The sequence below is a fragment of the Camelus bactrianus genome, chromosome 12 (genome assembly GCF_048773025.1).
Source record: "Camelus bactrianus isolate YW-2024 breed Bactrian camel chromosome 12, ASM4877302v1, whole genome shotgun sequence".
Taxonomy (NCBI): Eukaryota; Metazoa; Chordata; class Mammalia; order Artiodactyla; family Camelidae; genus Camelus; species Camelus bactrianus.
The window spans coordinates 13,496,615-13,524,285 of NC_133550.1; the positions used below are offsets into that span (position 1 = coordinate 13,496,615).

The following is a 27,671-nucleotide window of genomic DNA, read 5'->3' on the forward strand; positions in this document are numbered from 1 at the left end:
GCAAGGGTAGAGAACCCTTTCCTTGGAGGCCCCACGGCCCTGCTACTGCTGAGGAGGTGCCTGTCATCCTGGGAAAGTGAGCCCAGCATCTAGAGACAGACAGATGAGATGCCCAGGAGGAGGGGTCCTGGGTGGGCAGAACTAGACAGGGGGATCATGGGGCTAAGAGCAATTGGGACTCTGGGATGAGCCTGGAGGTGAGGAGCCAGGGAGAAATGAGTAGACCTCCTCATCATGCCAGGGATCCCAGACTGGCAACAAGACCATTTTCAATTGTGTGTGGGTGTGGATATGGGTGGGTGGATGAATAAAGAACCACACACAATGGGCTGGAGGACTGCTTTGCATCCCTGTGTATGACCCTGGTGTGGTACCTATGCCAGGTATTTTGGTTAGAAACTAGATGTTAATTGAGGGCAAGCAAAATTCAAGCCTCCACAAATATTACATGATCAGGGCAGAGAAAAAGGCCTGTTTTGTGCCCTTTGGGGAAAAGGCCTCTGGACCAGGTTTTTCAGGGACTTGGGTCCAGAAAGTTCACAGGAGAGCAATTTCTGAGCTATCTGGAGGTGCCGAAAGGACCTGGCTGGCGGTGGGGAGATGGGGGTGGGCAGGGCAAGCGCCTGGGCAACCGTCACAGCCTGGGGCCAGGGGCTCCGCAGCCTTTCGGCCCCTTTCCGAACCCCCTCCCCTAGCCCCAAGTCTTATTCTTTCCTGCCTGCCTCTCCCCAGGAAATCTCCGCCCCTGCCAGGGGAAGCCCCCCTCCTGCCCCCCCGCTGGCGGAGGCGCTGGAGGGGGCGCTGGCGGGGATCTGGAAGGTCTGGAAAACTGGAGGATTTTTTCCCTCCGGGAGACCCCCTCACTACCTCACCCCTTAGGTCCACTCAGGTTTCTCTGGCTGAGTTAGGGAAGAAGGCCTGAGCTGGGGAAGGGTTAGGGTCTGGCTGTGATCCTCAGCTGCCGAGTTTGGGGAAGAAGAAAGAGTAAGGAACCAGACTGGGGCTGGGGCTGTAAGGAAGAAGGAATTTGGTTCTGGCCACGTCAGGAGTCCCAGAGCAGGCGAGAGCTCACTTTCCAGGCTTTCTTTTCCGAGATGTCCTTGAATCGCTCAATCCCTGCGGAAGGGCTCAGATCCCGCGGTCTCCTCTTTCCCCTCGCTCTCCGCCTCCGCCACGTTTCGCAAGAGTCGGCCTGGCGCGGGCCGGGGGCTGCCCCGCTCGCTCCAGTGCCTCCCTCATCACTCCGGGGAGTGGGCGGGGGTGACCCGAAGCCTGGATGATGCGTCCTTTCTGGCCTTTGGGGGCTCGGGGTTCAGAAGCCGCCGAGGACCCCAGACTACCAAAGACAGGAAGAAAGGCCTGTGTGGCGCTGGAGGCCAATCCGACCAACCCGGGCTCCCCCTCTACCCGCAACGAAACCCCATGCGGCCTTTTTTGCGGGGTGAGTGCGTTGCTCTGCGTGGGGAGCCCAGAGAGGCCTCCCAGCCCCCCCCAGCGTGATCACTGGGAGAACCGGGAGGCAGGGCTCCGAGCCCAGGCCAGGCCAGGCGCGTGCAGGGGGCTGGGGGCTCACAGGCGGCGGGCAGACGCGGGAGCGCTCGGAGCCTGCTCCAACTTTCACCCCGAGGCCGGCGGGCGAGCGAAGTAACAGAAACCCCGATATAAACATTTAAAAATAATATCAGTTTTATTAAATATTCGAGAACGGATCCAGAGGTCGGATTTATACAGGAGGGTAACACGAGGGGATTTTTTTAATTTATTTTTTTCTCCTACTGGCTAAACAAACGTCATTCACTTTTTTTCCTCTCTTTTTGTAATTTTCCCTCTTTTTTTTTTTTTCTTTTTAAGGTGGGATTGGAACACGGACGGTGCTAAACATAAATATAAATACAGAGACCACAAATACAGCTAAAAATATTCACACAGAAACGGTCACAGTTTGTAATATGCCATAATGACCCCCAGGATTCTTTAAATACAATTCGCCTGGGCTGGGCATTTGCTGGGGCAGAGGGGCCGGGCGGGGGCTGCGGGGAGGCCCTGGGGGTTGCTGTGGGGCCACGACGCGCCCTCCTTGGGCCTCCCGCCCTCCCCGGCGGCCAGGCCGGGCCCTGAGGCCCCGGAGCGGAGGCCCCCGGGCCCCGGGAGCCGGCTCTCTGCGCGGGGGCGGGGGTGGGGGGCGCCGAAGGGGTGGGAGGCCAAGTCCTCGTTTGGAGGAAGATCTGTGGAGTCTGAAGCGAGGTTCTGGGGAGAGCCCCAAGGCCTGGGCGGGGGAAGGGGCCTGCAGACAAGCCGAGAACGAGCTAGCGGGAGCGAGGAGGAGGAGGCGCCTGGTGAAAGAGTTTGTGCGGTGAGGGAGGGGGGTCCAAAGTTGACTTTTCAGGTCCATATTTGACGCCCTAATTTTGTCTCGGGGAGTCCAAACACATCAATTGTGCCAGTGATAAATACAGAGTGTGTGATTAGGAGGGAGCTGGGGGGAGCGAGGGAGCAGGAGAGGGGTGGCAGGGACAGTCCTGGTCACTCTTTCTGCTTCTCCTCTTCTGTCTCTTCCCGCTTTTCCTCTTTTCCGCCCAGGCTGTCAGCCGCTGCCCCTCCACCGCCCCCTGAGAGCGTGGACGTGAGATTAGACTCTTTTTTCCACTTCATCCGGCGGTTCTGGAACCAGATTTTGATCTGTCGCTCGGTCAGGCACAGCGCGTTGGCGATCTCGATGCGCCGGCGCCGCGTTAGGTAGCGGTTGAAGTGAAATTCCTTCTCCAGTTCCAGGGTCTGGTACCGCGAGTAGATCTGGCGACCGCGCCTCCGGTCCGCTCCATAGCCGACCCCTAGAGATCCGGGCACAAAACACACTAAAAACAATCAGCAAGGCATCCTCCGCAGACGATTTAGCCTAGCACAGCCCTGACCCTCCTAACTTGGCCAGCAACTCACAGGCCGCCTCAGGCTCCAGACTTCTCCCCTCTGTCCTGTCCCCACCCCCACTGGGGGTACAGCCAGGATCCCAACTTCATTCAGTCCCCCCCCCCCATAGGTTGGTAGGTGTGTCCCAAAGAGAGGTGTGTAGGGGGGTGGCAGAACCAGGCAGAAAGCTGTAAGTATAATAGCTGATTTTTGAAAAGCCCCAAACACTGGGGATGAGGGCCCCATTTCTTAACGACTGGCTCCCCCATCTCCCCAAGCACCCTAGCTCCTTGGAAACTTCTCCCCACTTCTCTGTCCCCTCCTCTCCCCCTCCTTCTCCTCAGCCTGACTGACTTTGGGGGGCTCCCCACCCCCTCCCCTCATCCCCTGCCCTGTTCCTGCCCCCTCAGCTCGCCTTGGAGCCCTCCAATCTGTCAGGGGCCGAGGGGGCCAGGCCCCTGCGAGCAAGCGGGAGGCGAGCAGAGGGGGCAGAAGAGGGGGCCCTGTCTCGGCGTCGGCGAGGAGACGAGCGTGATTGTTTTTATGGGGCCATAAAAAACTCTCTCCGCCCGTTCTTCTAGGGAAGCCGGTCATAAAGCCAGTTCAGTTTATTTAATTTATATCTCGGAGCTGTAAAACTCACCACTGTGCGAATTCATTCTCTGCATCCAGGGGTAAATCTGGATACTGGCTTTCTGGTCCTGGGGCGCAGTCCTGCCCTGCTCAGAACTAAAATCCTGAGCGATTGAGGTCTGTGTGTTATGTCCTAAGGTGTTTTGTCTGCAGTTTGAGAGCATGTCTTTCTCCTGGTAAAAGGAATTAGATCCATAGTCATACGGCCCCCGGCTGGAACTGAACACGACATTCTCCTGTGGCGAATAAAAGGGAGTCGAGTAGATCCGGTTCTGGGCAACGGCCGCTCCATAGGTCGAGAAATGCCTCACTGGATCATAGGCGGTGGAATTGAGGGCGACGTTGGGGAGGACGTCCTGGCCCCCGGCGAGGTGGCAGGATAAGGAAGGGTTAGTGAAGTAGGAATTCATCCCTTTGCCTTTACCTGGTCGGGCTATGATTTCTTTAATATTTATTTCTGTCTCCAGTTTGTACTCGGAACTAGATGGTTATAGGGACGGCTCCAATCCAGGACAGACAAAATGACAAAGTCAGCTGACCCCCTTCCAGCCAATCGCAAGCCAGATGTCAAGAAGGGGGAAAAAAATCGCTTCTGCTTCTGTTGATTCCCTAGTTGAGACTAAGTGTGTGCTTTGAAAGTAAGACTTGGATTTCTTTAAAATATATATGAAAGGTAACTGATTTGAAGGTGAAGGAAGGGTGAATGTTCGTGAGCAGGGCCTTGGGGCCCAGAAAAAGAGAGCTGCACTCCCAGCAAATCTCTCAGCCCCAGTTAACTTTGCTGTGCTGTGACCAGAGCCAGGGCTGGAGAAATCCCTGTATGTTCAATCTGATTTCATCTTTTATATATGCTCCCTTCTAAAATTACATCCTGATTCCCCCATGGGAGGAGGAGCTCCCTCTCAGCTCAGGGGGATCCCCAGAAATCCTACAGGAAATCCTGGTTTGACACTTCATGGTGTGAGTCCCCATCACTAAACCAGTATATCTTTTTCCAAATAATTTTTTAAAAATCAAAAGTAGAAAGAAGTTGCATAAAACAGGATGCTCAGAGGAAGGAGAGTGTGTCTGAGAGTCTGGGGTGTAGGGGGCAAGTGGGGAGCTACTAAGTCTTACAAGGGAAGGGCGAGACTTCAGGGTGCAGTGGCGAAGGTGAGGTGTGCAAAGGAGCTGCTGCTTCTTCCTCCTAGCCCCCCTCCACCTCCTCCTCAGGACCCTCTTTTTGGGGAAACTCCTGCAGCATTTTTGCCTAAAAGGGAAAATTTATTGGAAAAAAATACAATAGGCAAGGAAGAGAAAGAAGTAAAAGGTGGGAGAGAGAGGAAAAGGAAGGAAGAAGGAAAGAAGAAAACTCTGAGTGTCTTTCTAGACACATCAACTCCTGTTTATGTTGGTGAGAATTTATGATTTGGAGCCAGCCAGGGCCGGTTGGGGTAATTCACTAGGATCCAGCCAGAAAAAGAAGGCTGATGGGGCTCTGATGGACAGTGAGCATGTTGCAGGCTCAAGCCCCCACCCAGGTCAGAAGCCCCTGCCCCCTCAGACTCTGCCCTGCCAAGGGAGGTGTTCCTGGACCTGAGCTCTGGGGCTTGGAGATTCTAGCCTAGTTTTCCTGGGGAGCTCTCACCCAAGGGCCAGCCACACCTGATGGGGTCCGGGCCTCTCAGCAGCCCCTACTCTTATTTTCTTCCCACCTTGGGGCTGAGAAAAAGGAAGAGAAGGTTAGGGAAAGGCAGCTGAGTCCGAGGCTTCTGAGGGAGCCGCAATGGGCGAACAGAAACAGCGGAAGGTGTGCAGATGGGCTTTTTTCCCCTGATTAATCCAAACTTAATTTGATATCGTAACATAGGCTGAAAATACTTTGAGTTGACAAAGAGTGGGGTGGTCGGACAAGCAAAGGGAGCAGTGGAAGCTCATATTTTCCCCTCACCATTTTGGGGGGGGGGGGGACTGGCTATAACAAGAACCCGGATGTCGCCAGATTTTATGATCTTTTCCTTCTGTGTAACAAAGCGGAGTAATCAATGGGTAGCAATAAAGCCATAAACGGGACTACGCTGGGAAAAAACTCGTTTATTCATCTTCTGTAACGTTAAGGCTTCCCTGGAGTGTCGCTAGGGGGGAAAAATAAAGTTTCGAACCCAAAAGCAGACAGTGTGTAGGAGCTGATGGAGACATGTTAGTTAATGCATGAACCTCGTTATGGGATTGAAGAGTCTTCCTGTGAAACAGTTGGTGTTAGCTTTTCAAAATGCAGCCCTAATCCTTCAGAGAGGAGGGAAATTGTTGGTATTTAGAAAGGCAGAGGAAAAACGCCCTGTAATTATAAAGGTTCCCCCTCTTGGACCATACTTTCCTCTCCCCAAGGAGACAGTGAAAGTCTAGAGAAGGATTCTTGAAATTAAGAAAGAAATTCTGAGATGAGTTGTCTCATTTTGGGGTGACATGGCAGGTACACAGACACCAGCACCAGCTTGAGCTGCTTTTCGCTCTAGAATCCAGCTGTCTTCGAATTCATGACATGCCTGGACAGAGGTTTCCAACAGCTGGCTGGGGCTCCAGGCCCCCTGGAGGGCAAGAGGGAGAGAGAACTGGGGAGGGAGTGGAGACCCAGGGGGATGAGCTAAGGGACTAGCCAGTGCACCCCTGGACACAAGTAGCTGCTCTCAGAGTTTCCAGCCTCAATTCTGCCCTAGGGGTAGCTGTGCAACACACAGGACAGGCCAGAAGAGAGAGTAAATACCCTCCCTCCTCATCACCCCCCCCCCATTTCAGAGAGAGATTGCTGGAGGGATAAATCATGTCAGTGATATTTCCTTCAAGATATTAAATTGTTGCAATGTTCAACAAATTGAATGATGGAAGATAGGATGTCTTAATGAGGTTTCGCTTTCAATGAGTGTTGATTTTCCATGTATTTTTAAATCTCTTTTATGGGTGGGTAAGGGAAGGAAGGATCTTGGAAGCAAGAAAGGGCTTCTGGGGAAGCATGTGTTGCAGCTTCCCAACCAGGATGCCTGGGTTTCCTTGAGCCCCTCCTAAACCAGGTCTGGAGGTGAAAGGGGCCCCAAAGTTGGAAAGAGTCTCCTTTGGGGCCTAAAGGCGGTGGGCGCGGGGGTGGGCGACCTGAGGAGCAGAATGTAAGTCTCAGCCCCGGAAAGTTAAGTGTTTTATTACGTCCCTAAACAGAGGGCAGAGACTGAAAGGTCTCGCCGATTTATAATGAACAGGAACCAGCTGCTGGGGGAAAAAGGCAGAAATGCTGGAAGGGGGAGAGAAGGGGAAGCAGAAATACAAATAAATTCCCCCACTGCTTAAAGACTTTTGGCAAAATTAATTTCCAGCACAGTCTCCCTCCATCACCTTCCGTTCCTGAGGAAAGAAGCCACCTTCTTTCAGTTAGATCTTTAATTATGCAGCAGAAATTTGCTAGAAGGATTCGCTCCAAGGGGGGAGAGCAGGTCAGATGAGCCGGATCTTCCCTCCATTGGATTTTATTTTCCTTTTTTCATTTCATGTTAATTTCTTTCTTTCTTTTTATTTCTTTTCTTTTTTTTTCTTTTTTTTTCTTTTCTTTTTTTTTTTTTTTTGCAAAAGAACGAGTGTCTATGGGAGAAGAGCTGGGACTTGGATTTTTCTAAATATATTTATATTTTCCTGTTAAATTTGTCTGAAAACAATTATGGAAACTCATCAGCAGAAGCAAGAACAGATGTTTTATTAAAACTGCAGTTGAGCTCTGTAAATATGCACAAGTCCTGGGAAGGAGGGGGGAGAACTTGTTCTTTGTTTCTATAAAACAAGCCTAGAGAAATCAGAGGGTTCAGAGAAACCCCCCCACCCCCATCAGGCCCACAGGTCTGTGAGTTGCTCTGCCCCTTCGGCCTCCTCGGGAATCAAGCATTCCGAAGGGGTTTGGCGGCAAGAACGGATTTTCGCTTTCGGAGCTGGAATTAGTGGATTCGAAAACAGAATTCAAAAAACACAGAAAAGGAATAAAGGGAGAAAGTTGCCGGTCACCGTTCCACTCCTCCCCATCCAAAACACATGCTTTTCATGAGCACTAATTATAGGAGAGGAACATACTGCAGTCGCCCTGGGCCTGAGAAGGGGGCAGTCACTGGCCTGGAGTCCCCAAAGTTAAGGGTTGCATTGGAGGCTGGCCACTTGAAGGTTTCCCAGGGCGAGTGAAGGGCTCCTACTCCAGCCTTGCTCCGCTCCAGGCCAGGTTTGGGGGCCTGTGTAGCTCTGAACCCGGGAGAGGGTGGCTGGGACTGGACCCTGGCCTGGGAGGGGTTCATGGGCAGGCCTCACCTTGCCTGCATTTGCTTTCAACTCTGCTCTGGGAAATATATTATTTTCTTGGCGAAGGGTATCTAAAGTGACAGTGGGGGTGAGATCTGGAATTTTTATTTGGGGACAGTCTTCTCCAGAGGTCCTGCTTAGTTTGTGTTCTGCCAGTCTTCTCTCTCTCCCCAGATCCCCCAACTCTGCGCGGATGTCTGATTCACCAAGCCTCAAACACAGATACACTCCATTCCTGGCTGCCGGCGCCACCAACTACAGCTCGGCGCCTCCGGAGGCTGCTCAGGAACACGGACACTGGAGCCGCAGGACTCAGCGTTCGGCCTGAGCGCCTGGCTGCCTGGAAGCCACTGCAGCTGCCCAACCTACCCCCTCAATCCTCGATTTCCAGAGCCAGAGAGGAGCCCTTGACCCACCGGCCCCTTTTGTGCCACTGGGCGAGGGCTGAAATCCCTCTTGCAGTGAAAGCTGAGTTTCAATAATTGTTCATCTCACCTCACAATTGCACTGTTTGGTTAAGGCTTTGCTGTTCTGGAGTGACTGCTCAGTTGGCTCGACTGGCTTATGATTGGACTTTTTTTATTTAAAAATTTAAAAAATAAATCCTACTCCAAATGTCTACTGTTTTGTGTATGAGCTCCTTTGATCTCCACAGAATCCAGAGTAAAAGGATTGCAAAGAGAGTCTCCTAGTCCACCAGAGAACCTGACCACAGGGAACTGGATCTGCCTGGGGACACCAAAGCATAGCTCACCCAAGGAACCCCCAGCTGCTCACAGATACGGTGAGGAAGTTGTCTGAGCCCACACCCCCTATAGACGCATTGCATTCCGAAAAAGAAGGCTCTTTCTCCTTTCAAAGTTCAGGCATGGAGATACTTGGAGAAAAGTGAAATTTGACACACCCAACCTGGAAATGGATCCCATTTGGGGGTGCTGATATTCTGGGGACGGGGCCCAGTCTGGCCAGCTGAATGGAGTTGGGGGTCAGCAGGGAGGCGGGGAGGAGGAAAAGGCCAGATGGGGCATGTCAAGCTCCTGAGAACTGCCCTAAACACCTCAGAGGCCTGGGCTGGTGACTCCTCTTTTGAGCTGAGAGGTAGTGAGGCTGCCCAAGCTGCTTTTGCTTTATTTGCAATTAAACAGAGAAGAAAGGTACATGGAGGGGCTCTGCTAACTCATGTCATATTTTCTCCTCTCCCTCTCTTTCCAGATTTCTGCCTGACCTTTCTTTACCACCACTCCACTTAATGCTGCTACCATCAGCTGACACAGACTCCCGTACCACACCAGCATTTGGCTTCTCAACTCACTTCTCTGGCTGAGGGTTAAAAAGTAAAACAGATCTTAAGCATCTCTGTCCCATCACACTCAGCCCTGAACCCCTTGCGGCTCCCTCTGGAAGAAATCATTTCTGGCTTTTGGGGCCTGGACCCCCAGCCTCTCACCTCTATCCCAAGCAGCTGAATATCAGCTCTGGAGAGGGCAGACAGAGAGCCTTAGGACACAGTATCTAGTCCCCATTGGGAATGGGGAGGGAACTCAGACCCTGAGTGACATTTTAGGGAGGCAAAGCAAGTAGCCCTGCTTGGCCCAAGAGAAAATGAAAATCCAGAATATTCAGAATATTTTTGGTCCCCAGAATGAGGTTAAAGGATTCCCCAAGTTCCTGTCTTCTCTTACATCCCTCCACACCTAGCACTGCTTGGACCCACTTTGGAGGTTTATGAGAACTGTAAAACCCAAGAACACAGCATTTATGACGTCACAGTGAGTTGTCATGAGGAAATTACAAATGTCATAAAAGTTATATACAGCACGAGTTTGGTGTGTGGGTGCCTTGCCTCCCCTCACTATTTCCCCCCATTCCCCTTTTTCTTCCTCTGGTCTAAGTTCTTCCACTTGAAAATAAAATGTTATTATGTTCTGGAACAATAAGCCAACAATGAAACATCATCCTCATTTCCCTGTAAATAATTTTATCCTTTATTGTTTGCAGATCTGAAAGAATCATTTAATCTGCGCTGGCGAAAAGAGGGAGAGAGATTGGGAGGGGGAATTAATTTCAGAAAGGAGAATATTACTTACTTTGATGATACTCTTTTAGATTTGATAGCCAGGAGCAAAATTAGAGGCGATCAGCGGCCTCTCTGACTCTACACCTGGCGGGATTGGAGATTTATAGGATCTTTAGTGAAGGGGCAATTTAATTTTGTAGGATTTGCTTAAATTCACTGCTATTTTGGGGGGCTGAGGAGAAGGGAGAGTGAGAGGAGAGTGCCATTCTTTATCTAGCTTTATGAATCCACCCACATTATCCTGATTTAAAACCCAACAACCTGTGTCTCAGGGAAAGCCTCCTGCAGAAAGGAGTGGGGTGAGGGGGACTCAACTTTTTCAATGAATGTGGCCCCCTTAACCAAGCAGTTGCCAGGGGGAGGGAAGAAAAGCCAGAGGCAAGGGGAAGGCTGCTCTGTCTCTCCACCACCGGGAGGTTTATGGTGTCCCCATAATTCCCCCACCCTATAAACAGCTGCCCTATTTTAGGACGATTTCTGCTTCCTCCCCTCGGAAAGAGAGAGTAAGGGAGGAGGTAATGGCGGGAGCAGGGTGCCGGAAAGGGGAGGGAGTTCAGGATAGTGCTGCACTTTGTTCTTCTGGGTGAGTTTGCTGGTTTGGCGGGTTTCTGACGCAGGGTGGCAGCAGACAAAACAAGTAAACAACTCACAGACACAATAAACAGGGGCAACTGCAGCGACGTGGCAGAGGCCGTGGGCCGGGTGAGGGGCACACTTTGTGGGTAATGTCACCCCAGCACCCGGGGGGTGGCCGAAGCCCAAAAGCCCGAGGCCACCTTCAGTGCGCGGCAGAGAGAAGGTGGGAGAAAGCTGCTCACCTCGGCACCCGCAGCAAGTCTAGACAGGAGATTCTTGCAAGGAACCTGATTGCCTAGGGAGTGGAGGAAAACCCCGCCAGCTCCTCTCCTGTCCTTACTTTCTTTCACTGGGGTTTTCACAGACATTGATACCCACCCTGCTCTGTCTTTCCGTGGTCCCAGAGCGAAAAAGGCTAGGAATTCCCAGCCCCAGCCCACACTCAGTGCTCGAGGCCCACAGGCGGCCAGAACCAGCTTCTTCTCTGGCACTTCCCCATCAGCCGTCTTCCCGGCTTATGTAAAGGAGAGGATTAAAATGAAGTCCCACCAGTAACCAGATCTGGGCATTTGGGGGAACTTAGAGAACCCCTAATCTGCCCCACAGATGACACAGGCAAAGCTGGGGCCCGGTGAGAGCCGGGCAAACAGGGGCGGGAGATATATGGTCACCGCACTCCTACCGGTTCTAGCTCTCCTTCTCCACCGGCCTGTCCAGACACCCTGACCGGCAGCCACCCCAGACCACTGCCCAGAGGCCACCTTATTAACCACTCCAGTCTCCTGCACCACCTCAGCAAGGCTTCAAGCCCCAGGGCCCAGCAACTGCTCAGAACTGCTCACAGGCCTACCTCCTCCACGAAAGAGCCCCACAGTACGCACTGTCAACACAACTGCATTCCCCTGGTTAAACAGTCCTGAATTGGGGAAGTTTTCAAGGAGGTGTGGAGAGAAAGCAGAAGGGAGTCAGTCTTTCCCCAGCCTGGCTACTTGGACAGCTACTTGGACAGCAAAGGCAATCAGGTCTGAGAAAGCTTTTGTGGCATCCCTTGGTGACTGAATCCCGCATACTCCGATTCCAGCACACACACATTTTCAGCAGAGCATGCACAGCGGGCACCCAGTGCCTCCTTGAGCACACACCCATCTAGTGAGGGCTAACAAAATTTCTCACGCACATAAAATGGTGTTTGAGCGAATATAGGCATGGCAATATACAATTAACCACCGAGGAAATATGAGTCTGTATATATATTCACGCGTAAGTCTGCGCCGGTACATTTGAGCCTGTATATAATAAATGTATAAAGCTATCAAGCCTGGTTTTGGAACACAACAGCCAACCCAACAAGACTGCCTTCTCCAAACAAGGCCGTATTCTTCGTGGGGATCACAACTGTCAGACCAGGGAGAGAAAGGGTTTGCTTTGCCCATTTCTCCTTAGCTAAGAGCTGGCTCATGAAATACAGCCCATGGCAAGACTGACAAAGCCCCATAAGGGGCAGGCCTGTGGTGCCCAAAGAGTGGGCTCAGAAGGGAGTGCTGGGCACCCTGGGATCCAGGGAGTGTCCTCAGATCCTGACCCACAGATTCAGGGCTTCTGCCCATCTTTAGTCCTGGGTGTGCAGAGTCCTTGAGCCTGATTTCTATTCTCAGCCGCCCTGGCTAATATTAGATAATCACAGCAGTGCTCTCCTGCTCTAAGGACCTCGTCTACAGGGAATTTGGTCTACAAGGAGGCTGAGGGTTACCACTGGTGGCCCCTTTTTTGCTTCTGTTTGAGCAGCAGCAAGGGAGAGAGAGAAGGGAAGGAAAATCGAAAGTAAGGAGGGAAGGGGCTGGTATTTGGGGCTGGGTTTTTCCCCTGGCCAGACTAGAAAATGGAAAATCAGGGCCAGTCACCACTGCAATGCTTTCTCTGCATCCCTCTGTCTCATGAGGAAGATTCTAGGGGTGAAACGAGTGGGGGCCTGCGAGACTCTAGCCAGGAAGGGACAGAAAATCAATTCATTAAAATATTATATAAGGACATTTCAGGATGATGCTTTTCAACCAGACAACCAGGAACCCTAGTACTGAAATCTCACCAACCACAATAGGTTAGATCCTGGTAGTCCCAGAGAAACACCCCAGCCTTGCCCAGGCCCACCCCTCCAAAGGGAGGGGGCCCCTCTAGTATTCCAGGTGAATCCCCACTGGCCTCAGTGGCCTTTTCCGGAAACTGTTGTCTTCCTTGCACGAACAAAGGAGACTTATGCCGCCCCCCTCCCCAAGTCAGTGGGGCCATCTGCAGGGGCGGGGGCAGACAAAATACAGGCGAAAGAGAGAAACAGAGGCCTCACCGATCCGCGATTCCCATAGTACGCCAGGAGAAAGGCTCCCATTTTCAGGCCTCCGGGGCTCCTCCACTGGCCCACTGTACTCCCCTTGCCCTTTGCAGGGCGCAGGGACTCGGGGTCTCGGCCGCTGCGGCCTGGCTCCCCGGGGCGTCAGCCCCTGGGCCCGGCCAGAGCGGCGGGAGAGCGCGCCGCAGCCGGAGCAGGCGGCAGGCTGGGCCCATTTGGGGAGAGCCAAGCGCTTTTCTCGATCGTAAACAAGGAACGCGAAATTAGCCCCTCGGCAGACGCCTCTGCCGACACACACAAGTCCTATTGGGGGGGGGAGGGGGAGAGAAAATGCCATTTCTTCCCCAGGGAGAATACCTCAGAGGCCTTTATGTCGGCTGCGAAAGGGGAATTTTGGGGGGGCAGGAGAGGAAGGGAAGGGGATTATGGGGGGAGGGGAGGGAAGATTCACCCTCAACTCCAGCCCAAGGGGTTTGATTTGAATGCAATCGAACTATATTTTTAAGAATTTGATAAAAGTAGGCTATTCCCCCCGCACCCCCTAGGCGACCGGTGGGGGTTTAAACAGGAAATCAGGGAGCGATCCCCTCCCCCACTCGGGTTTGGAGAAGCCAAGTCGCGCCGTTGGGAGAGGATGCGGGGGGTGCTCTTGGCCTGGATTGAAGGTGAGTCTGGCCCCCAGACTCTCGGACCTCTCCAGGAATGTGCGCCCCTCCCCTCTTCTGGGGTGTGTCTGCCTGGGTGTGTAAGCAATTCTGTGTGCATCGCCTTTTATAAACAGAAGCTCACATATATATAGGGGCCGCCTCGGACCCAGGCCAGGGAGCAGGGCGGGGTCATATATCAAGCTGCAACACATTCAGGGCCACGTACATTTGGAAGAAATTAAGCCACTGTGTTATGAAACCATATGTGTTGGGTTAAGACTATACAACACGCCATTAGCACCAATTATTAGGAAGATCCCGAGCGCCCAGGACCCTCTGGGCCGCCCAATTCTGACGTCCCTATCCCTTAAACCGGCCGCGCCTTAAGTCCTCACTGCCTCCGCTCACCCAGGAGGCCCCGCCAGTGAGGCCTGGGCCTATCCCCACCCAGCCTGGGGCCTCCCCAATTCCCACCTCCGCTCCAGACAGGGCAGATCCCAGACCAGAGCAGCCAGGCGAGGCGGGAGAAGCAGCCCAGTGGGTACCCTGGGTGGGGTGGCCGCGGTTGGGGGTGGAAGGCGACGCGCAGGAAGAGAGAGAAGGCAGATTGGCCCCCTTTTTCCAAGCACAAGATGGCTTTTGAGTACCGAGTCCCCCACCCCCACTCATCCACCCGCAGCGCAGGGCACCTCCCATCTTTCCATCCGCTCGAGTAGGGGTGGGAGCAGGGGGTGGGCGGACGCTCTCCCCTCCGCTGACGCGCACCAGCCACCAGCCTCCCCCCTAATTGCCAATTAACAGGCCCCGCCGCCCGCCTAGCTGCGCGCTCTTCCTGCTCCGCGGCTCGGCCCTGGGCCAGCACTGCGCATGTGTGAGCTCTAGCGGTCGCGCTCTCCGGTAGGGAGGAGGCTGCGGAGCAGGGAGGGGGCGCTGGAAAGTTTGTTTGGGGGTTGGGGGGCTGACTTTGCTCTGGGGGCAATGGTTACAACCTACAAGTTCTCTCTCCTGCCCTGAAGTCTGAGCTCCCGGGCCACCTCTGTCCCAGTCCCATTAGCCAAGAGGCCGCAGATCCATTATAACAGGTAAGGACATACATGGTCGGCGCACTACTGGCCTTGAGCCCCACTGGCGCAGTCCTCTGGCCCCCCGACCCCCAACTTCAGCACACAGTGACATAGGAACAACACACTTCCCCCACTACTATATTCTAGTTTAACCTAGTTTCTGCTATCCTCCCCCCATTTTCCTCCCCATAATTGCCCACGCGCCCACCCTCTCGCCAGCCCCCTCTCCTCTCTAACCAAGACAAGCCGCTGCTGTCCTTATCTTGAAACCGCCACCCAGCTACGGACCATTAGTTACATATTTGAACCAATAAGGAAACACTTACCGGGCGCTGCTGTCACTCTCCCTCTCCCTCTCTCTCTGCCTCTCTCTCTCCCACTGTCTTTCTTGTCTTCCCTCATTCTGTGCCGCTGCCGAGCCTGTCTCAGCTCCACATACATTTATGTACTTTATAGAAATTTAAAAATAAAAAAAATAGTCCCAATATTCAAAAAGCCAAATAAAATTAAGGAGAGTTGCGAGAAGGGGGCAGGAGGGAGAGCCTGGGAGAGGGGAGGGGCGGAGGCATATGCAGCTCCCTGTCTCAACTCCTGCTCCCGCATTCCTCCTGCCCCTTGGGGGGCTAGAGGGTCGAGAAGGGAGAGAGGGGTGCCCTCTACTCCTGCCGCTCCCCCATCCCCCCTCCCTAGGTGCTCCCAGCTTCCGGCAATTCCATCTGGGAGGAAAAAATTAAATGAGGGGAGAAAATAATTATTAATCAGATTAATAAAAAAAAATACTCGTAATGAAGGGAGCGCCCAGCGCAGGTTTCCCTGGCAATGGTTAGGCTCTTACAGGGAGGACTGTTCTGCGGAGCGCTCCGAACGGACAAACCACAATAAAAAGTTCACGTTCATGGATGGAATCCACATGACTTCTTGTGGCCAATCCAACTTGTGAGTCGATCGTAAACTTTTATTACTCAGCTGTAAATTTTCTGCAAACAACCGGGAATGCGATGCATTTGTGTAGCGTGTGCAAATGGGCGCCGCGGTCGCCATGTTTACCCAATTCTCTTGGAGAGGGAGCATCCCCCGACCCCCCACCCCACCCCCACCCACCGCCCACTCCCCACGGGCGGGCTGCTCCTGGTCAGCTCCGAAAGGGCAAAAGGGGGACACGAGAGGAGAGAAGGAAAGATTCGGGCACGGAGTCGGCTGCCTCCCTTTGCCATGCAGAATTTTTACATATTTTCCTTAATAAATGGTGTATTAAGGTTTAACCTGGGGAAACCAAAGCTTTGCAAAGGTTTATGACAATTGGGGCAGTGACGGCCAGCAGCGTGAGGGGACTGAGAAGGGATGCGCTCCCTACCGCTACCATTTTTTTCTAGGAAGAGAACGGCATTCTTCCCAAGGGGTGTCCCGTCCTGGCAGTCCCCAACTCCAGCCCAGATGGAAATGGGAGGGGCAGGCCGCTGGAAGCTGGAAGCGTCATCGCCAAGCCTGACCTGGCCGTGGTCTGAAGAGCAGAGAGGGTTTAGACCTGCCCTGGGCAGTCCTGCAGAGACCGCAGGAGGGGTGAGAATGGGGGCCAACCTCCAGAACCCCCAAAGCTCGCCTCATCCCCAGGTTCCTTTCTCAGAGAAAATGACATCCCCCCAGACCATCCCTAGTGTCAGGTCTCCTCAATTCCTAGGTTCAGATGGCAGCTTACTTCTAATCATTTTAGAATTAAAAATCAAATTAAGACCCAAGATCTTGGTTCCCACTTCTTTTTCTTTGGGTGCAAGGTGGTGGGAAGCTTTTCTGTCTTGTCAGGTGGCCCACACCCGCCTGCCTTTTTCAGAAAAATTCCAATGTCCGGGCAGCTGGGACACACCTTGGAAGCCCTGAAGAAAGAACCTATTCTTCTCTAAGTTGCACCTTCCATGCTAAACTCTGAGGCGCTACCCACCCCCACCTTTCTCCAGACCCCTAATTTTGACAATGAGCCCAGTGTGGGGAGCCCAGAATAAATTCGCCCATAGAGATTATTTGCCAGCCAGTCATAACCCAGCCACTCTCCCCACCAGCTGGAGATTTGAAGGCCCAAAGGCTCTTCCCTTGGTCCTGAATCAAGCTGGCATGGGGACTTCCATGGCTGGGTGCCCCACCCCAACCAACAGGGGGTCCCTCATGCCCTCCCCAAACTTCCTTCACGGTAAGAGAAGCAGTTCCCTCAGCCGGATGTAGGGACCTCGTTTCTTTTACAAACCCACCCATAAATTTTATAACAGGTAGTTAAAAATTACGACAAGGAAGCTCTGGCCCAGCTTTTCACAATGGGTCGAGGGGAGAATGGGACAGCGCTGCGGGCAGTTCACCGGAAATTTTACTTCTAGTCTGTGGCACAACCTGTCCTGGGTTCGCTCTAAGTGGGGCGGGGTAACTCTCCAGCCGGCTCGCAGCTACAGGGCATCTCATTTAGGAAAGATGAGGCTGAGGAGGCCAGTCCATTCTCCCACCCCAGGGTCCCCCAAGGAGCCCTTTAGGGCACTCACTACCTCCCTCACCCCCCGAGATCCCCCGCAGGCCCCCAACTCCGTTGCCTCTGCAGTAAAGTGGGGAGGGAGAGAAAATGCCGAGAATTAAAAAAAAAAAATTTCAGAGAAACGAATTTGCCCCCCAACTTAATAGCTGCATTATCCCGTCTCTACGGTTGAGATTAGAATAATAAATTCAGGGCGAAATGAGCGAGATGCTTTAACTCAGCATTTTGAAAGATACTATTTTTCACAAATCACAAATAGCTTTCGGAAGCCACTTTGATTGGCTAATAAAAAAGTAAAGAATAGGAGAAAGTCCTATCTGCTGCAGTCGAATGGTCCCCATTCCGGTAATGGGACGGCGGGAGCATTTGGGAGGACGCGTTTCTAAAGAGAGCGCATCCCGCTCGCAATTAAGTTCCCCCATAAAATGGGTTTTGCCTCCTTTTCTCTCCAAACGAGAAAAGAGAGGCGGTGGGCACCGGGGTGGGGGGGCGGATGCTGCAAGAGGGGGTGGCTGGAGCTCTCTTGGTCTGGCCCACCCGAGGCTTAGCATCTCAAGCGTTGCCGGGCGCCAGACGCACCCCGCCCTCCGACGCCGGGCTTGGGGCCACGGGCATGGCTGAGCAGGGCCAGGGATGAATGGGACATTTGGCATGGGGAAAATTCGGCGAGGTCCTTCGAAGCCAGTTAGTGCACGGTCAACCCATTCGGCTACTGAGCCAGCGATTTTTATTAGTAGCAATCATAATTCCACATTTAAAAATGAAACGGCCCTCGGCCGCTGAGTCTGGACGCCCATGGGAAGGCCTGCGGTCGGAGCGAAATGCTCTCTTTTCGGGTCTCCCCAGCGGGTAGCCGGTGTTTACCGCAGCAAAGGGGTTACCTGGCTGGCCCCGCGGCTGGCAGCAGGGACCCCAGGTTCCGAAAGACTTCCCCCAGAGCTGCTCAAATCTGTTCCCGGCTGCCCGCCGCCTGCGCTTCCAATCCGCAGCCTCTCTCGGGCTGCAGGAGTCCCCCGTTAACGACGCCTGATCCAATCCTGTATTCAGGACCACTTTGCGTGGGAGCCAGGGACCCAGACGCGGGTGAAATTACACAAAACAAGGGTCTGTCTGGGCCTAAGTCTGGGGAAATCATTGGCCAGGGGAGAGAGAGAGAGATCTGGTCTCAAAAATATTTCACTCTTTGGGGATCTGGTTTTTAAGACCAGATCACATCCCCTCCTCTTTCCCCCCTCTCGACTGAATCAGACGACTTGTATCTTTGGAATTTGGGATTATTTGCCAGAATCTTACAGGCATAAACAGATTTCTCTGACTAGGACCCTCCAGGGAGGAATGAGAGACCCCTTGCCCCCAGAATCCCTTAGCCTTTGACCGTTTATTTTGGAGAATGAGGAATTCAGTGAAGATTGTCCTTACCCTGCTGTGGCTGGGGTGGGGAACTGTCCACTCAGCAGGTCCACCCTGCCCCAGGCCAATGACCCAAATTATGAGGGCAGGGCAGGAACTGCCAAGGTGAAACTGGGAGTGGGCTTGAAACAGCCAGAACAGAGGCTGGAGTGGGTGCAAGCGGGCTGGGTGACAGTGATGGCTCTGGGCTGGCCAAATTTGAATTCCAGAATGTGGGCCCAGGCTGTTTGGTGTACCAGCTCACTCACCTTCCCCTTCTTTGCCCTCCCCCAAGCTTAAGCTCCCTCATCCCCGACTGGAAGAAATCTTCCAGCCAAGCCCTCCAGGCTGCCTGGAGCCTCACCTTGTTTCCACCCTGTTCATGTTGTAGTGCTGGGTGCTGTGTACCAAGGGTTGGCCCTGGGGGTGTGTGGAGATCAGAAGGAACCCCATTGCCTCAACCTCATCCTCAGCCCCAGACCCTGGAAGAAAAAGGCCTAGTTGCGAAAAGGGCCTGGGAGAAGATTTGGGGTCTGGGCCCAGCCCAGGGCCAGGATGAAGACAGTGGATCAGTGGAGGGAAGATGCTATCTTCCCACTGGGATCCTGGCATTCAGAAACCCATTTGTTTGGAGCCAAGGTTCTCCCAAGAGCATACCGGTCTTCTTCCCATCCTCTCCACCTCCCCACTTCCACCTGCCCTCCCAGCCCAGCCTGCTCTCTCAACTCCTCTGCTCCTCTCCACATGAGTTCCCTCTAACCAAAGTCAGATCAGTGGAGGAGACCTTCACCAGAGTGTTGCAAAAGGATGAGGAGGGGACAGGTGTTAGAGAATGGGCAGGAGGAGAATTGGGGAAAAAGCAAGTCAGCCATTCCAGCCTCAAATATTTTTTCTCTTTTTTTTAATTATGACTCACGTATACAATACAAAGTACTTGGACCAGAAACAGGGCTGCCGAGACACAAAATCTACATTCATAGCTGGACATAAAGACAAATGACCAAAATTATTATTATAGATATATTTTTAACATTTTTTTTCTTTCGAGCACATTGCATAAACAGAGAATTCAAGACAGAGTTAACTATACATTCAGTGCAATTTAGTTCTACTCTACTGGGGTTAGAAGCACAATAAAAGCGCACAGGACCGGCGGGCTAGGCAGTCTCAGTTGTTGGGTTTTTCTTAGTGAAATAAGCAGCAACAAACGACAACAAAACCGCATTACAAATACTCTCAAAGCAGGATTTCTCTCTATAGGTAGTGATAAAATATGTTGGAAGTTTCTTTCTTCTTTTTTTTTCATTTTAATTTTTTCTCTTTTTTTCTCCTGTATCAGGATTTTTAAAAATTTCTCTCTTTTTTTGTGTTTTTAAGATTATTGCAGGTTCCCTTTAGGTAGTATGTTAAAGATTTATTATCAGTATTATTATTACTATCATCATTATTATTTTCATGATTATGGTGGTTTCTGAGCGCTAACACTGATGCAGCTCAGAGGAATGTGGGCCCAACAACAGAAATCAGACAGCGAAGTGGGGGAAGGCATGGGCCCGAGTGACCATGGGATGGCTAGGTAGGATCTTAGCGGTGACTACAGGCTTCTATCTACCCTGTGGAAAGGGAGGGGGGAGGGGGAGACCCCCATCTCCTTCAGGTTTCCACCAGGTTCCTAGAGAAAGTCAAGGGGGTCTGTCTAAGCAGGGAGCCCCAGGGAAGGAGAGAGGATATTCCTTGCTATCATTTGAAAAATGTCTTTAAACATCTTCCCTTTCCTTTCCTTCCTTCCTTCACTTTTTCTTTCCTTTGAAAATAAAAAAGTAAATCTAATACACTAATCCTAGCATGAAAACAAAGCCACGAGTCTTCTTCCACATTTTGAGGGGGGCTCCCCTCTAAAATAACTATCAGAGAAGTAGGGAGGTGGGAGTGTGGCAAGAAGGGGCTGGGAGAAGGGGCAAAGAGGCCAGGTCTCTCTCAGACCTTAAAATCCAGGCAGGACTTGGAAGGGTCGGGGGAGGGACAAGTGTGTGTGTTGGGGCAAAGACTGAGACAGAGACTCGGAACTTTTCGTAGTGTCTCCATCTCCCCCCTCCAGCCCCCAGACAAATAAAGATCGAGGGAAGTCCAAAGGTAATAAAACCAGAGCTGCAAGTATCTGACAGGTAGTTAGAGTTGTGAGTGTCATTCTATTCTCTATAAAAGCAAATGACAGTCGTAAACTTCTCAATTTATCCGCTACCATAAAACGAAACTTCAAGGGAGTTGCTAAGGGCGAGGGGGGGGGGGGTGTCTCTCTTTTTTGCTCAGTCCTTGTTTTCTTCCTTTTCCTCCTCTTCTTTCTCCTCTTCCTCGTTTCCTTCTTCCTCCACCTTCTCCTCATCTCGGGCTCCCGGCAGTTTATCCTTGTTATTCTCCTTTTTCCACTTCATCCTTCGGTTCTGGAACCAGATCTTCACTTGTCTCTCAGTCAGTCCCAGGGCGTGAGAGACTTCAATCCGGCGCTTTCGTGTCAAATAAGGATTAAAGAGAAACTCCTTTTCTAGTTCCAAGGTCTGATACCGGCTGTAAGTTTGCCTTCCGCTGCGCCGCCCCGGAGCTGGACAGAACAGAACCCCAGTCTGGTTATGTACGGGTGGGGGCTGAGCTTTCCTCTGTCAGTCTTCCTCCCCTGAAGTACCCCCTCTGGTCTCCCCAGTTTCCCTCCCTCCCGCAGAAAAGGCTAGAGCAAAAAGCAGGCAAGGGCAGGAAAGTTTGAGGGTTTGTTTTGGCTTGGCTTCACTTGGGGAGGTAGGATGAGGGTAGGGGCAGGGACTGGGGTCTGCCTGGAAACTGGGGGCTGGCAGGGGCCAGGGTAGCACTGCAGAGTACCTCCCCCCAGGCCTGAAGTCCCAGGAAACTGGCTCTTGCAGCTTTGTTTACAAGTGCAGAGGGGCATTGGGTGAGCAGGGCTGGGGACAGAGTCTGTTTCCAAAAGGAAGGCAAAAGGGTGGGGGTGAAGAAGAGGGTCTCTGCTCACTGCCCCTCCTCGGACCTCTCTACCTAATGCTTTGCCAGGAAGAAAAATAATTGATCTCCTAGAATGTATCAGTGCTTGGCCTGATTGCTAACTGGAGACCAGCAAATAAATCACGGGCCATCCCCGCTGGAACTTGTCACTTTCTTGCTTCCCCTTTTACTTCGAAATTGGGTTATGAGGGGCCACCCTTGGAGGGGCTCATGACCTGAGCTGCCCTGAGGGTCTCAGGGGGAAGACCCCACAAGCCTTTGATTGCGGGCAGCTTGGCAAGGGTTCTCTGGACCTCAGAGCCCTCTAATCTGCATGGCCTCCCTCCTTTCCTGCCTCTTTTTTCTCCTCTCTTCTCTCCAACTGAAGGAAGTAAAGCAAAGTTGGGGTAGTGGCCCTAAGTCTAGTTCTCTGAGAGGAGGCGGTGGGTACCCCAGAGAGCCAGAGCACCTGTCCTTGGGGGTCCCGCCACCCTCTGGCCCAGCAAGGGGAAGGAAGCAGGGGTCTCCTTTGGCCCCAAGACAGCCTGGCCACTGCCCTGGACTGAGGCTCTCTGCCTTATGGAGAAACTGGCTTTCTCCAAAGGCTGATAACCTCAGAGTCCTCGGGCCCTTCCCAGCCACCTCCCCAACTTTGACTAGAGATAGTGAGAGGGAGAGATAGAGAGAGACAGAGACAGACAGACAGGCTGACTGACAGAGGTGGAGAAACGATTTTTTTAACCCTTTGCACCCAGACACCACCTTTCCCCCACCTTCACCCCAATCCCCCAAATCTCCCAGGCAAGCCCCGTGCCCCACCCCCAGCGCAACCTCCCAACCTCCAGAAACCCACTCAGGCCCGGGGGTGGGGCTGGAGAGATCCCCAAGCCAGGAGGGAAAGCGAGGGCAGACAAAAAGGAGGCAAGGGAGGGGGGGAAGACCCCGGAGCGCGGGAGACCAAGGGGGAAAGAGAAAAGGCTTCTCACCGTGGGGTCTCATCCATGGAAACATGAGGCTGGGAGACGAGTTTTGATTTAAGTGGCCTTGTCCTTCGCTACTGTTAGTGTTGGCGGAGGATTTACAGTCGGGATATTGCACCACGCTCGCCTCTTGCTGAGCCCCATAAAGGGACTGTCTGGGGAGCGCCTCGTAGCCATAGAATTTGGAGGCGTCTCCGTGGCAGCTCAGCGAGCACGGGTTCTGCTGGTAGCCCGAGTTGGAGATGCCCGAGGTGCCGTGGTGGAAGAAGTCTTGGACGTGGTGCGAGGCGTGCTGGAAGCCGGGCGCCGAGCCGCCGGGCCCGTACACCAGCGCATGGCTCCGGCCCACGCTCTGCGGGAAGCGGCAGTCGTAATAGGCCGGCTCCAGGGACTCGCCGCCTTTGTACTTGGAGAACAGGGGGTTGACGAAGTAGGAGCTCATGCTGGGCACATGAAAACCCGCCGCCCCCTCCCCTCTGGCTCCCGACTCCCCCGCCCGGGACCCCCGAAACTGCCCTCCCCCCGGGAGCGAACCCCAGGCCGGCCGGCTTCCCGGGGCGGCGGGCCGGGCTGGGCAGGTGGGGGGCGCCTGGGTGCCGGCGGCCGGCGGGGCGGCGCAGCTCCCGGGCTGGGCGCGGGCGGCGGCGGGCGAGCGGGCGGCGGCGGTGGCGGCGGCTCTCTTCACTGTCGGTAGGTAGAGCTCGCGCTCTCGCACTTAGCTCTTTCCTTTAACAGCCCAGGCGAATTCCTCAGACTCCCGGCGGTGGCGGCGCTTACACGCGATTCGCGTTCATCAATCCACGACATGAAGACAGGCGAGAGAGTGAGAGAGAGAGAGAGAGAGAGAGAGAGAGAGAGAGAGAGGGAGAGAGAGAGGGAGAAGGAAGGAAGGAAGGGATGGAGGGCGGGGGGGGGTGGGGGTTGAGGGGTTCAGGGCTGGGGGGGACCTGGAACAAGGGGAGGGGAGGAAGGGGGAGGGATGGGGGTGTGGTATATGTGTGTGTTGGGGGGGGGGTGAGCCAACCCCAGCTAATGGCTAGGGCCAGCTTTTCCAAGGTGCGCATTCAGATTTGAAGGTGCCTCTCCCCCCTTCTCGTTTCCTTCCTCTTAGAGAAAGAGAGATACCTGAGCCAACAGGTCAACTCAGGTTACCTCAACAGGTATAAGACCCCCGAGGTGGTTGAAGGCCAACAAGAGAGAGCAGGTCCCCTAACCCCCAAAGGTGGGCTCCCCAGGGGGTCCTTAAGGCTGGGGACTCTGAGGAGGAACAAGCACATGATATGCCCCAAACACTTCACGCATCAGAGCCCTCTATGTCTCTTGCCCCTCCCCAGGGTTGAAAGCTACCCTTTCTTTCCTAGATCCTTGAGAATCTCTTGCCTGCCTGCTGTGGGTAATGGAGAGGGCAGGGGGCACCCCATATACCCAGTTAGGGCTGCACTGCCCCTTCAGACACCAGCTCCTGTCTGAGGCAGGAAGCCCAAGCCATGTCACGAGCTTGCCTGGAGGCTCTGAGAGCAAAGCTGCTTGTGGAGACAGAGAAGGAGAGGGCAGCTGGTGGGTCCCTGGCTTCTGGCTGGCCTGATCCAGGAGCTTTCTTCTCAGGAGACTACTTGCATCTGGGTTGGGGGAGAATAGAGCAGGCCTCTTCCTTGTCCCCACATACCCTAACCCCATAGGAAATGCCAGTTCGGGGACTATAGTGTCCCACTGGCTTCACTGCACCCCCCACTTCCCCAGGCAGGCTGCCCAGGCCAGGATGTGGATGGGAACCGTCAACAGACACTCTTTAAATATTTACCCACACTTCTCTGGGCTTTTTTACCCCATCCCCAAGGCTGGGTAAATTCAAGTTAATTCTAATGGATAAAAGAACCTTATTCCATCAGCACCTTTCTCTGGCCATAAATGTCTACAGTTATGTGGACTTAACACAGAGAGAAAAGGGAGAAAGTCAGAGAGCTGTGGCCATGTGTGCTGTGTGCAGATGAATGAAGAAGATGAATAAGAATGATTTTTCTGGTTCTCCTCCTCCACAGTGTGTGAGGTTGTTACACACAGGCAACACGGGGACACACTCGGGATACACACGTACTGTATGTGCTACCTTTCACCCCCCAAAACATCAAATGCATGCTCACTAAACTATCGTGCATGCCAGGAAGTACCCCTGTCACCTCACAGACACTGTGCACACACGTGCACATCTATGCACATATGAAAACAAGACCTGATAAACATACACACACATTTAGCTCTTTGCATCATGAAAACAAAAATGTGCTACCTCTTTTCTTTCCACATCCTGGGGTTTCAGGGTTGGACGCGGAAAGGAAGCAGTTAGAAAACCAGATCTTTTTCTTCCCTATCCAGAGCCCAGCTCTGGGGATGGAGGAAGAAATGAAAGTGCTGGGAGGATGGTGTAGAGAGAATGAGACCCTCCCTCTCTCTATTAACTAAATATTGCTGGGGAAATAGCCACTCTCAGCCAAATTCCCACTGGAGAGTCACTGGTGCTGCCAGCCAGAGAAGGCTTGTAGGATCCCCTGAATTTGGGAAGAACCCACCTCAATCTGAGTTAGGGACCTACCAGACTCTGCGACACCCAGTACTCTGGCCCTGGAGCAGCAGGAGGGGAGGGTCAGCGGAGGGCTGTGCCAGGGCTGCAGTCCTCCCCAGGGTCCAGGACAGTGGAAGGCATGACACAGTTCTCCTCCACTACCAGAGCATGCTCCCGACTTGGCTCCAGCCCTGCCTTCTCTGAGCCTGTTCTGCGGGTACTAAGCAGAAGGAGAGACAGACTCTGGGCTCCCAGCATCTAGGTCACTGGGGACTGTCATAAATGCTTTCCCTTCCCCTCCTGGAAAAAGGAGGCTGGGCAGGAGGGATCCACTCTGGGGCCTGCGCCTTATCTTTTAGGGGGTGGGGGGTATCTCGACATTTTATGGTCCAGCGAAAACCCTGCCACAGAGCTATTCTTCTGGGCCTTTGTGTCTTGGAATGCGACTGTCCCGAGTGTGCCACCAGCACCGCCTGCTCTGAGAGCCCCTCAGTCCCGAAACCCCTGGTTGGACTTGGTTTTCCCTTTGGGGGTGGTGTCCCTCGCCTTCTCTTTCTTTCGTTCACTTGATTGTTTTTTCTTTTACACGTTTCTTGTTGATTTCGCTCCCGGAGCCTGGAAATAAAGGAACCGCAAGAAGCCATCCTTGCTGGGACGTCTCTGTCCCTCGCCCCGAGGCCTGCACCGCCCTCCTAGGTACCACGGATTTATGTTCGTTTGTCCGGGTCATTCTGCCTTTTCGTGTTAATTACGCGCTGCCTGCTTCATGCTTATCTCCTCCGCAAAACGATTATTTTCGACGCCCGCCCTCCTGAGCCTCCCGAGTCTGCTGCCAGAGCGAGGGCCCATCTCCCGCCGCCACTCGCGATTTATTTACACCTCGCAGGTGAGACGATTGATTTGCTCAGAGCCAGAGGGGCCGGGCTGGGCCGGGGTGCGGGGCCTTCTCGTCGCTGCTCCTCGGGGTCGGGCCTCAAATGTCAGCGCGGCCAGGCCGGCCGGGGGCACCGCCGCCGCCTCTAACGTTGAGCAACAGCGCCACCTCGCGTCCACTTGCTCCAATGCAGTCCGGCCGGGAAAAGGCCAACAGCTAGAGCAAGCAGGTCCCCAGGCTTGGCCCAAAGGTGGGAAGTGGGAAGAAGGAATTTCCAAATGGGTGCGCGCGCGAGGGGTCCCCAGAAGGGATTTTCCCCCGGACCAATGTTCTTTTGTTTTCTAAATTCTCGAAATAAACCTCGTCAAAGATTTCACACTATTTTCTTTTTGTCACCTCCCTTCCCTTATTAAGAGACACTGCAAAGGAACTGCCACGATTTCCCCCGCATTCAGGCGCATTTCTGGCCTCGCAACACCTCCGCGCACGCAGATGCACGCCCCGAAGCTCCCGCGACCGCCTGCCCGCGGGGCGTACCCTAAACTCCTCGCTCCTCTTACCCTGCTGCCGGCTCCGCACTGCCTATTCCGCCGCCGCCTGCAGGACTTTGGGGTGGGACTCTGACTTCTCCCGGCTGTTTGCCCCCTGGTTTGTAGCCCATCCCTCTCTCTCACGCGCGCTCTCTCCACCTCTCCCCCCCAGCCAGTGAGGTCCTGTTCTCCGTGGGCCATAGACAAAACATTCCTATAATCCGATTTCAAAGGAAAGAGTGTCCACCTTATTTAAACCATAAAACAATTAAGCCCAGACGTCTAGCCAGCTCCGCGCTGCTGTTTTGTTCGGCCCCATTCAGAATCCAGCACAGGGAGACAAACAGCGCCATAAAAGTGGCATTTCGGGGCCGCGGAAATGTACCTATCCTCTGCCTTTCCAAGTGGAACATCCTTTAGGGTTTTGTGATTCTGACAAAGGAGCAGAGGAGAGATGGGAGGGGAAGATTAGGGCAGGGGAGCGTTTCCTAGCCCCTTTCCCCCCCAACCCCAGCGTTCGTTTCTTTCCCCAGATGTGTGCTGTGTTGTTGTGGTTTGAATTCACAAATTGCAAAAAATAAAAATCGAATCCAATCCTGACCTGCAGGCTGTAGTCTGAGCTGGTACTGAACAGTGGTCTGGGCCGGGTGGGCCTGCTCTGGATCCCACGCTCTGGTCAGGGCCCTCCTTCCTGCCCTGAGTAAGGCCGGCTCCAGCGGCTGCAGGAAGCAGGCCGCGCTGACGGACGGACGAGGGGAGGCGACAGGGCCTTGGAGCAGGGGCGGGGTGGAGGCCCGGAAACGCCGCTGAGCTCGGGCTGGGAGAGAAGCCTGAGACCCGGCGGTCAGGACGGGACAGAGGGAGACGGGTGTCCCTTCCTCCTCCCGGTGTGGAACCGAGGCCAGGCTCCCACAGCAGCAACATGGCCAAGGGGAGGAGTGAGGAGGCGAGAAAAGAGAGAAAACTACAGGCAAAGCATCTTTCAAAAGGACCAAGAAAACAATCGCTTCTGGAATTGGGGAGGTCTCTTAAGCGGGAAAGAGGAGAGGCTGCTTCAGCGACTGGGAAAACCAAGCCCTGTTTGTGACCTTTGATTGTCCCCCCTCAAAATATTATCCAAACAAAATGCTCACCCCTTCCTACCTTCCTCCAGCCCCCAGAATTGGAGTATTTAATAGAAAGAGGGAGTAGGAGATTCAAATGATGGGGAAGGGGCTGGTCCCTGCAAGTGCCTCACCAATCCTGTAAGGTGATGCGATCGGGGGAGATGCACAGGGACTGGGCT

The 27,671-nt window shown here is 53.5% G+C and overlaps 3 protein-coding genes and 2 long non-coding RNA genes across 10 annotated transcripts in view; 2 read left to right on the top strand and 3 right to left on the bottom strand.

The window, feature by feature from the left end:
* HOXC4 (homeobox C4) overlaps nucleotides 1-27,671 on the bottom strand; it is a 60,338-nt gene that overhangs the window by 22,879 nt on the left and 9,788 nt on the right. For 2 of the 4 annotated variants that reach the window (XM_074374730.1, XM_074374729.1), the window contains exon 1: nucleotides 14,880-15,464. The exons of 1 other annotated variant lie outside the window; for it this stretch is intronic. The gene's annotated coding sequence lies outside the window, so the exon portion shown is untranslated. Of the gene's footprint in view, nucleotides 1-12,839; nucleotides 12,966-14,879; nucleotides 15,465-27,671 lie in introns of those variants that run through there. One more of the 4 variants, XM_074374732.1, reaches the window with a different exon arrangement.
* HOXC6 (homeobox C6) lies at nucleotides 1,665-6,265 on the bottom strand. Of its 2 annotated transcripts, none has more exons than XM_074374735.1 (2): nucleotides 3,551-6,265; nucleotides 1,665-2,855 (listed from the first exon to the last, which is right to left on the bottom strand). In XM_074374735.1, the coding sequence occupies exons 1-2, from the start codon at nucleotides 3,948-3,950 to the stop codon at nucleotides 2,524-2,526; spliced, it is 732 nt and encodes a 243-aa protein (XP_074230836.1). In that variant the 5' UTR covers nucleotides 3,951-6,265; the 3' UTR covers nucleotides 1,665-2,523. The 2 variants fall into 2 exon arrangements, with proteins under 2 accessions (XP_074230836.1, XP_010962713.1); XM_010964411.3 differs by having other exon boundaries at nucleotides 1,665-2,831; nucleotides 3,551-5,067.
* On the top strand, nucleotides 13,615-16,289 carry LOC141579373 (uncharacterized). Its single transcript, XR_012510581.1, has 2 exons — nucleotides 13,615-14,571; nucleotides 15,927-16,289. It is a non-coding gene; the product is annotated as an uncharacterized LOC141579373 (long non-coding RNA).
* Nucleotides 19,339-23,102, bottom strand: HOXC8 (homeobox C8). Its single transcript, XM_010964409.3, has 2 exons — nucleotides 22,429-23,102; nucleotides 19,339-21,053 (listed from the first exon to the last, which is right to left on the bottom strand). Exons 1-2 carry the CDS (start codon nucleotides 22,862-22,864, stop codon nucleotides 20,761-20,763), a joined length of 729 nt encoding a protein of 242 aa, XP_010962711.1. The 5' UTR covers nucleotides 22,865-23,102; the 3' UTR covers nucleotides 19,339-20,760.
* LOC123619526 (uncharacterized) lies at nucleotides 23,254-26,986 on the top strand. 2 transcript variants are annotated; one of them, XR_012510580.1, is made up of 2 exons: nucleotides 23,254-26,106; nucleotides 26,271-26,986. It is a non-coding gene; the product is annotated as an uncharacterized LOC123619526 (long non-coding RNA). The 2 variants fall into 2 exon arrangements; XR_006728174.2 differs by having other exon boundaries at nucleotides 23,254-25,868.

Bases quoted from the DNA above. Each gene is read 5' to 3' on its own strand.
- HOXC6 (XM_074374735.1), bottom strand. From the start codon at position 3,950: ATGAATTCCTACTTCACTAACCCTTCCTTATCCTGCCACCTCGCCGGG. The intron at 2,856-3,550 runs GTGAGTTTTACA...GATTGTTTTTAG, and splicing joins GAGAATGAATTCGCACAGTG to TGTGTTTTGTGCCCGGATCT.
- HOXC8 (XM_010964409.3), bottom strand. From the start codon at position 22,864: ATGAGCTCCTACTTCGTCAACCCCCTGTTCTCCAAGTACAAAGGCGGC. The intron at 21,054-22,428 runs GTGAGAAGCCTT...TGTTCTGTCCAG, and splicing joins TCCATGGATGAGACCCCACG to CTCCGGGGCGGCGCAGCGGA.